Consider the following 12,511-nt stretch of genomic DNA (forward strand, 5'->3'; position numbering starts at 1 on the left):
TATGTATGGTTGATGATAACATTTTATATAATTAAACTTTAACTAAATCGACAAGGATAGTTTCTATACCCACTTTTTCCACACAGCAATTGTGTTTAGCCGAGAGCATTACATTTTGTATTTAGAGTTTACTGCGACTTATTCGGCTTTGAGATCATGACCAGCTTTTGCCACTTCCAGGGTGGAAGTGGCAAGGAATAACCCTTGTTCAGTGTTGGGGATATTTGTATTCGTAAATGCGAATACGAACAAATTAGTACGACGATTTTCTATCAATAAAATTACGAATACATTCGTATTCGAAAAAGTGAAAATTTTGGTATTTACACAAGTGAATACGAATACGACTGTATTCTCACGTCCGAAAGTGAGTACAAACATATTCGTATTTACGAGTACGAGTACGAACTCTGTTGGATTTATATTTCCAAGTCCAAATACGATTTTTTTTTGCATTGAAATGTTAGTATTCGCCTGGATAGTGAAGATTAGGGCCTTACATGTCTATTTCAGATCAATATCTGTTTCAGACAAAGTCTGCTTCTGTATCAGATAAATGAGTCTGCCTCAGCTATTGTCTATGTCTATTTCTGTCTCTCTCTCTGAGTCTGTAGTTGCATATAAATAATTGCGACTTACGAAATACGCATATATAAATGTTAAGCTTTCTAACTGGAGAATAGTCCAGCTCACAGTGCAGTTAACCTTAACTATAATTCCCACAACATGCCCTTTTCGCCCTTCTGTGGCGGAGATTTTCAGGTTTTAGCGGTATGGGCAACGAATTGCATTCTCTAATTTTCCCCAATAAAGCTACGTCAGACATCAAGCAGAAGGTATCGATTAATATTATATAATATATATTTAATTTTAGCATTGACGCGGGGGTTTAGGGAAGATTAATTTTCAAAATCAAAATACGTATGAGGAGAATTTTCTTTGAAATTCTTAACTAATTCCTTCACAATTCGATTACAACCCAAACACAAACCATTGCATAACATGACATTATGTTAACAACTACTGAAAATGCTCAAATTAATTAAACTGGAATAGTGGCTAACAGTAAAATCGGTCCTAATCTGATCACCAAAGCTAATGAATGTGGTTAATATTTAAATGAAAACCCAACTACGAATATTTCATTTTTTTTTTAGGTTTTTTGCCCTCACTTGGTAGAATGCTGCGTTTCCGTTGGCTAACAATATCTATTGACATTGGCTTCATCCAGATAAATTCTGTCAATTCAGAAAACAAACTGTATATCGGCTATTCTATTTAATTATGATGATTCCTAGCCCGCAATTATTTTGAGAAAATAGGCCTTTCTCCCAGTTGACAATGATTGAATTTAAAGTTGAGTGAATACCAATTATAAACCCATAGATTCTCCGTACCTGGTTAAACCGCGAGCCACAAACTTTAAATATCATTTTGCGTTGCATTTGCCATTTATACCGAACTGCTAAAGACCTTGTAGACCCCTCCTTACCGGATTATTTTTTATGCTACATATTTAATACGAATATTGCTAATATTGATCAATCGATCCAAAGTAATTCATAATAAATAATGTAAAACATTTTTTTTCCAGAATCCACCAAAATGACAACATCAAAAGAAAAACAGCTAGAAGCATCCTCAAATGGGTCGACACAACAACAAAATCCTGTTGAACGATATAAAGCCATTGACCATGAACTCGGTATCAAAATCGACCCCAAAGATCAAGCCAGAAGGGAGTCCCTTGTTGAAGCTGTCACACATGGTATTACCACCAGCCATCCAACATCGTAAGTATTCAATGAAACAAAATATTTTCCTGTTATATAGCATCAGATTAACTTTCTATAATTCCAGCTATGGGGAAACAATGATGCATCTTTTCAAAGGCAACATTGGTACTGGGATGTTTGCATTGGGAGATGCTTTCAAGAATGCTGGTGTGATTACCGCCCCAATATTGACTTTCGCATTAGCCGTGGTCAGTGTGCATTGCCAGCATGTACTTTTAACTTGCTCGAGGAAAATGCAAGAGGCGAATAAAATCAATTTCTTGCCAGATTTTGCTGAAACAGTAGAATTGTGCTTCCAAAATGGTCCGCCTAAATTACGGAGTTGGGCTCCTTGGATGAAGACAGTGGTTAACATATTTATATGTGTTACACAGTTGGGTTTCTGCTGTATATACTTCGTATTTATTTCCACGAACTTGAAGCAGGTAAGAGTGCTTTCAACAATGCTACAACATTTTTAATTTTATAAAATGCCAAATATTTATAAAATGAAATTTATTCCGATTCCAGGTTCTCGATTATTACGATTTGAACATAGACGTCCAAATAGTAATGGTTATAGCATTTTTACCAATTTTACTTCCTTCGCTTATAACAAACCTTAAATACCTCGCTCCAATATCAGCATTAGCTAATGTATTTCTAGCTATAGGAGTTGTCATCACAATGTATTATGCTTTCAAGGATGGCCTGCCAAGTCCTTCTGAACGGGCATATTACACTCCCTGGAATCAATTAGCTCTATTCTTTGGAACAGCCATATTTGCATTCGAAGGCATTGCGTTGGTGCTACCACTAAAAAATGCTATGCGGGAACCAAATAAATTTGATCGTCCTTTGGGAGTGTTAAACGTGGGAATGTCCTTTGTCGTTACCCTCTTTATTTTCGTTGGTTTTTTCGGATATTTGAAATGGGGAGAAAATGTTTGCGGTAGTTTAACACTGAACTTGGATGTTGACGATTGGTAAGACAAAAAAACCAAATAGTTCGTTGTGTGATCTAATACCACCCATTTTTCAGGCTTGCTCGATTAGTTAAAATAGCAGTATCATTGGGAGTGCTTTTCGGATATCCACTGCAATTCTTTGTAGCTATCCAAATCACCTGGCCGTCTGTTTCCAAGGCAATCAGAGGGCACAAGCATCCAGTATTAAAACAAATGATTTTTAGAACAGTGATGGTTCTTCTTACATGTAAGTATGAATGACTTTTGTATTTGAATTTGGGGAGAAGTGGAAGATCAGTACCACTGTATTATTTCCTTCTCCAGTTTTGTCAGAACCGTTTAACCACAAATATCTTAGGCAATACCTCCTACTAATGATGTTTTGTTCTGTTTAATTTTCAGTTGCCATTGCCGAATTAGTTCCAAAATTGAACCTATTTATTTCAATGATTGGTGCTGTTTGCTCAACTGCCTTAGCTCTTGTCTTCCCACCTGTGATTGAGATGATTTTATCATGGGGAAATATTTCTAAAGGTCCTAATGGTTGGATGTTACTGAAAAATACATGCATACTTTTGGTAGCATTATTGGGTTTCAGCACTGGCGGCTTTGAAAGTATATCATCCCTTGTTAATGAACTTGTTTTCGACACAGCAAGTAATTCAACTTGTGAAGCAGCCAGTTAACTAGCTCCTTCTTCTGTGAATTATATATAACAAATTTTAAAGTATCTGAAATGATACCTAGTAATAAGACGAATGACGTGATACGTGATCTTAGAATTTAAAATAAATATGTTTTTATAAGTTTGTTATTATGTAAATATATTGAAAAGTATTCTAGTATCACTAATATTATTTTAACATTAAATGTAAGTTGATTATATTTAATTGATTTATCAATTAAGAATTTTTTGTATTACCTGCAAAATAAATAATTAAAATAAAATCTTAGCAGAACTACACCTCCGTAATGAATTTAATTTTACACTAGTTGTAGTTATAGTGCAACCAATTTAAAAAAACCTTAAAGATCTGTTTTTGACTTCCAGCAAGCGTGAGTCAGAACTCAGGGGCCTCATATTTGCAAAAGGGGGTGTACACTTTTTTTTCACCGAATATAGTCATGTTGGGTATCAATTTAAAGGTCTCGATTTTCGATGATAGGCTTAATTTTGACATTCCTTCGAAAGGCGGGGAGTGCGTGTGGTCGAAAGTGATGATTTATTTAACGTACCCACTCTCAGAAATGACCCAGGCGTCAAAATACTCTTCATATCGATATCTGCTCAAATTAAGTTAATAATAGTATATTACTATTATATAATTTTGCGAAAGTTTACTAAAAACCCTCTTATGTTTATCCTTGGGTTATAGGATTCTGAAGTAATATAGATTATAGTTTGAAGCATGATATCCCCAATTTTGATTAAAATCGTACTATTACTAACAAAGTTACAGTAACTCAAAGTTACCTTTACCATTACTGCAACTCAAAGTACTAAATATCAATATCGCACTAAAGTGAACAATATGACATAACAAATGCATATATATTACCGGCTAAACGCAAATGGGATAGTTCTGCACTCAAATATATTCACACAAGAAACAAACAAAACCTTTCAACCTGAAGCGCCGAGCTTCCGGTTTCCTGACTTGTTAAAGCTTTGTGTGTGACCCTAATCTTGTTTCTTAAACTTTATTGGGAAAACTTGCACCTAATGACATGAAATTCGGTAGAAATATTTTAAAATACATGCAGCGAGTGATATTGTTTCTCATTGAGTTTAAGTAGAGTTGTAGAATTTTAAAAGTTTATTAGTAATTATAGCCAGATGTGTCAAGTAGGGACGGAACCCCTATTCAGGCGATACATCGGCTCCCATAGCTTACATGAAGACACAAATGATAACGGACTGCGGATTATTCAGTTAGCGGTATCGTATGAAATGATTGTTCAAAGTACCTAGTTTGCACAGAAAGCGGTCTACAATCATACATGGGCCTCTCAAGGCGGCAGACGAGACCACTTTTAATCAAACTGATCACGTGGCGATTGAACGCCACCACCTCTCAGCCTTGATGAATATCAGAACATATAGGTGGGTCAATATAGATCCGGATCACTATCTCTCTGGCATAGTGCTCCGGGCCCGAATTACAACACCGCTTAGAATCTACCACACTGGCCGTCAGGTGAGAGTGAATACTGAAGCCATTCACAACAAAGCCCTCCGTAACACCTATGCCGGGAAATCTGACTTCCGACAGAATGGATATATTTGAGCGATAGGTTGAGTATTTTGATGAACTGCCCAACAACCAAAATATCAACGAATCGGAGGTCCCATCAACTGAAGACGGCAGACAAATGCTGTCACCACCAAGCATGGAGGAAACAGTCGGTGCAATTCATAGGCTCAAAAACCATAAGTCGCCAGGAATCAATGGAATATGGAGACGACCAACTACACCAAACAATTCATGAACTGATGCTCAAGGTGTCGGACAGAGAATCAACGCCTGACGACTGGCAACGAGACATTATCTGTCCCATACATAAAAAGGTGAATATTACGTAGTGCAGCAATTATAGAGGTATCACGTTGCTGAGTACCATCTATAAGATATTCCCACGATATCTTGCCAGGTCGGATAGTTTCATACGCCCAGAAGATCATTTGCCTACAACAAAGAGGCGTCATTCGATGCAAATCAGCAACAGATCAGATTTTCTCTGTGTAGCAAGCGATGGAAAAACTGTTGGAGTGCGGACATCAGTTGCACCATCTTTTCATCCACTTTAAACCCGACCATGGCAGCATATGCAGGGTAAAACTGTACCCGGCCATGAGAGAATTCAGTATCCCGGCGAAATTGATAAAACTGACTAGGCTGATCATGACCAATGTGCGAGGCCAAATAAAAGCAGCAGGATCACTCTCGACACTATTCGACATCAACAACGGTCTAAGACAAGGGGATGCTCTATCATGTGTCCTCTTTAATCTGGCCCTGGGAAAAATGCTCCGCGATGCAGATATTAATGCGAGAAGCACCATCCTCTTCAAGCCCACTTAACTACTGCCCTATACTCACAATATTGACATTATGGGAAGAACAACCGATCTCTCGATGTACAGCCTACCTACATCCTGAACGGAATTTTGGGCCCGAGGATGAGGATGGACGATTCCGTAGGCTTTATAACGATGAAATTTATGAGGGATACTACGGCCCTCTGGTTGCGGATAAAATCCGGCTCAATAGGTGAACGGGTCTCCTAATTCATATGGGTGAGGATGATCTAGCCCGGAAAGTCTATGGGGGCAGTACCTATTGTAGAAAAAGAAGACGAGGCGTACCCTGCCTTAGATTAAGCAATGGCGTAGGCCAGACAGATTTTAAAAATATCGAATTGGTGGACCTAGGTGCGAAACCGGGATGTCTGGAGTTCCTTACTATGTCAGGCCTAGACCTAGGATAAAGGTTGTTGCGCCATTGTTGATGATAGCCATGTTGGGTATCAACTAAAGTCTTTCATGTAGTATCCTTCAAAAGAGATCTTAGTTTTAACGTTGCTAATAAAATAATTGTGGATGTGGGCTTAGGATCCCGGCATATCCTAAACAACTACCTAGCTTTAGCCTTAGTCTAGCTTAGACTAAAACAACTGGCGTTTTAGTCCAATATAATTCGCAACCTTGTCGTGTTTTTGCGATGATAAAAGGGAGCGTTTTTCCACTTGTCGGCACTTTCGATCATGCTGCTCCCAGGACAGAGGTGAGGCAGCGTCTGATGAGTTGCCTCTGCCCTGGACGAAACTGTCAGTCATTTTTTGATTTTTTGATGAATTAAAAAGGGATGAGCTGAGAAGCGCACATTTAAATCATAGACCTATTCTTAGAAACTACCCAAAAATCCAACATCTGCTCACATAAAGTAATAACACTCTATTTCTTAAAGAATTTAAAATTTGGTATGGAAGGTGAAGAAGATCTTCCACTCAATGAAAATCTATTCCCTAAATAGGCAGCGAACGTTTCAGGTTTCAAGCCCACCTGCGCTCTTAAGGAGTGCGCCCACCGAGACCGATACGACTGTTTTGCTAACACCCCCTGAGAACAACACGATACGACACGACAGATTGGCTAACGCCCCCTAGGAACGACACCAGAATATTGCCTAGTGTATTTGCAAGGTAAACATATTTAAAACACTATTATTAATTTATGTTTAGACATCAGACATCTGTTTCAGACAAAACCTTTATCTGCATCACATCAGTCAATCAAATGCCTCAGTTGGCATCACACAACAAACAGACAAATTTCTATTCCAGAGAAAATATTTTTCTGCATCAGACAAATGTCTGTGTCTGTCTCAATCAAACGTCTGCTTCACATTGTCTGTTTCTGTTTCAGACGAATGTCTGGGTGTATCAGACAGATGTCTGTCAATCTTCTATAATCTTTGGTAGGCATCACCCATCTCCTTCATATGCCCCCTAAATTTAGTGGTTATCAGCTTTTTTGTCTGGCCTATACAGACTTCAGGACATTCTGATCACTTGTCTATACGACTAAATTATAAGATTCTTTCAGATATTAGATATAAATATCACTGGCAACTGCTTGCGATTTGGAGCGTTGACATTTTAAAATAAACGTAGAAACTCAGCTTAAATAATTTTATTAATATAAAGTTAAGGAATAATTAGCGAGACTCTCTCAAAGTTAAGGAATAATTAGCCAGACTCTCTCAGTCGAAAAATAACTTTTAATAATTAGTTTTGCTTCATTGAAAAACTGATTGTCAACTCAACTTTTTAAACTCCAATTATTTTTCATATTTCATTTCCAAGCCTACTCCGCCACGGAGAACACCAGTCGAATTAACAAGATTCGAAATAAATTTCGAATTCTGTTAACCCTGCTGCGCCACATCTTTTTCCAGTCTTTCTCCTTGGAAAGCTAGTATAGTCTACTTGATCTTGCCAGCTCTATATAGAACATTTTGAATATGCGTTGTATGGGGTGCAACAGGATGGAAAAGCGGAACGATTGTTCGTATTAAAATAGGTTCACTGTTCGTTCGTTGGTCTGTCTCTCTATTTGTCACACACACGTTTTTCAGAAATGGTTACACTTGTTGGTACGAAATTTGCTAGAAAGGTTCAGAGTAGAAAAGCACATCACCATTAGTGTGACAAGAGAGAGAGAATTACTTTCCAGAGTCCCACCATTTTACTTCGCTTAGGCCCAGAATGTCCAACTTCTATCGCTGGAATTTCCGCTTGAGTTGGGAAAAGCGACTATTTTAAGGACCCCGAGATACCACTGTTGAGGAGCATGCGCATATTCTAGAAACCAATTATAATCCGTTTTCGATAACCAAAGTTCATAGCCGCAAGGTCAGTCCCTATCCGAGGCTTTGGACTTTTCAGTAGCAATAAAGTTTAAAAATTTTCAGGTTGCCAGCCCACAGAAAACTAGTATTTGGGCCATAAAATACCCTACGTTACGATATCTCTTCAGATAAAGTTAATAATATGATATTATTAATTAAGTTAATAATATGACATTATTATATTTTAAAAATTTACTGCCAGCCCTTTTAAGTTCATCCTAAATGCGTAAAATTGCAATTATACGGTTTTTATATACATCATCATCATACTGAAAAATTTAGTGGAAATCCTACTACTCTCAACAAAATTATAGCAGGTCAAAGTTTACCTCCTTCGCGTCAAATTACTAATCTCTAAGAGATAAAATATCAATACCACATGGAATTGAATATCGGGCATATTCGTATTGTATATTACGAGTTAATCGATTGGGTAAATATTCTTACATAAAAAATCAACAAAACTGTTCATACCGGTTTCCGACTTGTTGTCAGGGTTAATATCAATGGTTGGCTGTATAGAGTGAGGTGAGGTTGATCCATTCTAGTCTTCGTGTGTGTTTTCCAACTGGTGGTGCTGTTATATCTGGGTATCCAAGCAAGAATGAACATAAAAGCAGATATCCGTGGACGTGTTCATCAGGATGCGGAAATGACAGTGGATAGGTACTAGGAAGGGTAACAAGAACCAGAATAGCTGACGAGTTGCCGTGGAACTACGTGGAGCTGAAGCGTGTTACCGATGGTGCGTAGATTTGGTTCATGCGCTATGCCAATATATGGGACTATGGCATACATAGTTTGTTGTTTTCTGTTTCCATTTCGTTGTTGTTAATACCAAACTAATATAATGATTCCAGCTTTCACTCCTATTTTTTTCCAAAATGAACCAAGTAATCCGCCCATTTTCTATGTCGCCACACATTCACGTTTGTCAAACGAATTTTCATCAGTATACATAGTGTAACTAAAATTCAGTGTTTTCGTCCTCTAAAATTGTGAATGACGCAATGAATTCAATTCTTCAGAAAGGCAATTTATGCATAAGCACCATCGGATCATTGACTCACAAAGCGTCAGATACTTTTTTCGATTGCAATGATTCTGACGGATCGCATCCGACGTTAAGAAAAATTTCGAAAGATGCAATCAATCTTATGAAAAACAACTCCGAACCAGAAGACAACAAAATAAAACCAGCTCCCAGTGTAATCATCTTAAAACACTGCCGGGAACTTCTGGAGAATCATAGCTTACGAAAACCTTCTATTTGGAGTAAGGAACCACTACTTAACGCGGATGATGTTAAGTTGCTGCGCCATATTGTCGAGTCAAATGAACGGTATCAGTGTCTCAAGGAGGAGGATAGCGATCTCCTTAAAGAGATACTTGTGACCCAAATGTCTGAAGTAGAATCTCAACAAAAGTTCTTGTGGCGGTTGCTCAAAATTTTGAAAGATAAACGCAGAAATGCCTTGAAAAAGCGCATAATGGATCTAGGAATTAAAGAGAATATCAAAAAGGTTTCGTCAGACTTGCTAATTACAAACCGCACGAATGTCACTCAGAATCGAAAGTGTCAATCAGATCGAACTAGGTCTCGAACATACGAAAAAAAGACGCCCGTATGTGGAAAGCCGAAAAGTAAACTGATCTATGAGGGTTACCTCATTAGAACAGAGAATATAATGTACAATCTTATTTGTTGGAAAGTTGCATTTATTTCTAACAAATGTAAAGTGTTTGAGATGAAAACCATAAGATATACAGATTCAGAGAAGTGTTATTTTTACACAAGCGAATTTGTACAAAAGCCGAATCGCGTATTTATATTCACGTGCTCAACAGACTTCCTTAACGCATTGAGCCCAATCACCAACGGAAGAGTTGTACAGAAATGTGTAGAAATATATAATAAAATCCTTTGCAGTTCAGAAAAGAAAATGATAGACCAGAATAAACTAAACAGTAGGGAGGACATTATAGTCGAACAACCAAGAAATTTTTATCATGAAAAAGTTAAAAATTCGATGGTTTTCCTTATTCATCTAATACTATTCACTACACTTGTTATCTCTTTGAAGGGACTGGATTTTCAATGTATCGACTAGAAGGAATGGGTAGTGCGACATCTTGAAAAATATACATAAGTTGATGATTTTTCGTTATAAGTGCAATTTAATATTTAGGCCAAAAGAAGAGGAGAACAGAAGAAATGCGAGATATTTAGAGTTTGAACACAGAGAAACATTTACATATTTTGTAGTACATGTATTGTCAGTATTTGTATTGAATAACAAAGAGGAGTACAAAATTGACATATTTTTTCATATAGGTTGATAATTTAATTTTTAAGGTTTTTAAGGTAACTTTATTAAAATCGATTCAATGTCTGTCCGTCCGTCGGTCACACAAGATTTACTCCGAAGCGACTGTAATTATCGTCACAAAATTTGGTAAGAATATATAGTCTGTCCACTGCACGGGCCACGAGTAACATCACTTTGTATTGGATTTAAGGGGGCTCCCCATATATGCAAAAGGGAACAACATTTTTATTCACAGAATCTGGTCATATTGTGTATCAAGTACTTTTCGAAAATGATTTTATTTCTGATATTGGGTGAAACAAAGGTTAGTGAAGACTGAAAATGTGTACCCCGAAAAGTGAAAAAGTTCTCAGTTTCAGAACCTAACGGAAAAATGTGAAAAAATACAATGGTGCGTCTGTACAAACTACATCCTATTGCTATATCTACTGAAATGAAGTTAATTATGGTATCATATATTATTACATAGATTATATTTTAGGAATTTACTCGAAAACTTCCGGTAAGTTCATTCTAGAAGTACAAAATTTGGCATCAATACAAGTGATATTACTACACATCATTCTGAAAAGGCCTTCCAACTATTATTAACAAAGTTAAAGAAGATCAAAATTTTGTATTTCACACGAAGTGAACTCATATGAACGGTAGAGTTGGAGTTTGGAGACATATCAAGGAATATTTTGGATTTTTAACTATGAACGAATGGAGAAGCGTGCATGGAAAGGCTCTCACACAAGATAAACACGCGTCCGACATCCAGTTGGAAGAAAATGTGAACGGGTTCTTCTGTATATTCTAGATTATTCAATGCAGTGTTAAGCACGGAGACTTCCGATGTAAATGCGAAGGAGGTTTTCTATGAGAAATTGAATGCAGCAGATTTATTAATTGTCATCTGCATGTGCACGACAAAAGGGACACTGACATCGGCTTCAGAAAAAGATCACTATCTGATGGTCGCTTACCTTCGCTTGTGTATTGCCACCGCCACTTCTTGCAAGGTCGAAAAGCTGCGACCATCTGTCGCTCGTTATCTAGCTGATCGAACGCCAAATACATTGAATAATCCACCTAAGGATATTTTTGATCCACCATTAAAAATGCTCTTTCTCAGGCACTAATCTGGTCATAAGCCGGAATCATGGAAGTGGATCGATAAATGTGACGGACTAAAGTCTCTATTGGTCGCTCCGAATAATGGCGAGCGTGAGTCATCCAATACCGGCAAACGGGAATTTGCTATAGCGTTGGTCAGGAAAGCAGAAGCTGCCGCAGTTAGTAATGATTTCAGAATCCCATATTGCATCATGAGAACTTGCATATGGTTGTAAATCTTCCCTTGGTCCATGAGGGACTTTAACGGTCCACTCCGACCGCTAGAAAGCTTTCAGCAGTAAGTGTATTTGGAGCCCTCTACGCAGGATAGGCATTCCGCTGAAACTAATAGGAACCCGATGGTCTGGTATCAAAGGTTGCGACATAGAACGCAATAAAAATGGCTCTAATTTGGTGGCCCACACACTCAATACGATGTTAGAAATCGAAAGATTTTATGACCGGCTCATGAAGTTCACCATTATATCAGCTGATCGCACTATTCACTTCTTCACCGCGTGCGAACAACACACAGATTGACCTGATGCCGAGAAGAGAGGTGAAAAAACCTGTCACATGCCCGCTGATGTCATCATTACAGGTAACCTTAATACCCATGAAGTTGAAAAGGCAGCAGGAGCCATGGAGAAAAAGGGTTTGGAGCACGCAACGAGGGTGGCGAACGTATAGTCGATTTTGCGGAGATTTATGACCTTGTAATTATGAATACATGGTTCATCAAACGATTGTTTCACCTTCCCACATTTTATAGTAGTAAAATGCAAACCGACTATATTCTCATAATATGCCGACATTTTACCACCGTCACTAACAGCAAAGCTGTGGAACCAATTTAAAGACATGATCCACAAAGCGGCCTATGCAACCCTTGGGATCACCATGCCAGATGAACTGTTCATCAACCGAGA

General features: G+C 37.8%; 1 protein-coding gene across 3 annotated transcripts in view; it reads left to right on the plus strand.

Moving 5' to 3' along the window:
* The window catches only part of LOC119656586 (proton-coupled amino acid transporter 1), a 43,504-nt gene extending 39,793 nt beyond the window's left edge, over window positions 1–3,711 (plus strand). For all 3 annotated transcript variants that reach the window (XM_038062991.1, XM_038062992.1, XM_038062993.1), the window contains 5 exons: window positions 1,595–1,793; window positions 1,861–2,221; window positions 2,307–2,761; window positions 2,818–2,990; window positions 3,146–3,711. In XM_038062991.1, coding sequence (XP_037918919.1) covers window positions 1,606–1,793; window positions 1,861–2,221; window positions 2,307–2,761; window positions 2,818–2,990; window positions 3,146–3,429 — 1,461 coding nt within the window. In that variant the 5' untranslated portion in view covers window positions 1,595–1,605 and the 3' untranslated portion in view covers window positions 3,430–3,711. The remainder of the gene's footprint in view (window positions 1–1,594; window positions 1,794–1,860; window positions 2,222–2,306; window positions 2,762–2,817; window positions 2,991–3,145) is intronic.
* The last annotated feature ends 8,800 nt before the right edge of the window (window positions 3,712–12,511 follow it).

The sequence above is a fragment of the Hermetia illucens genome, chromosome 5 (genome assembly GCF_905115235.1).
Source record: "Hermetia illucens chromosome 5, iHerIll2.2.curated.20191125, whole genome shotgun sequence".
NCBI classification, from domain to species: Eukaryota; Metazoa; Arthropoda; class Insecta; order Diptera; family Stratiomyidae; genus Hermetia; species Hermetia illucens.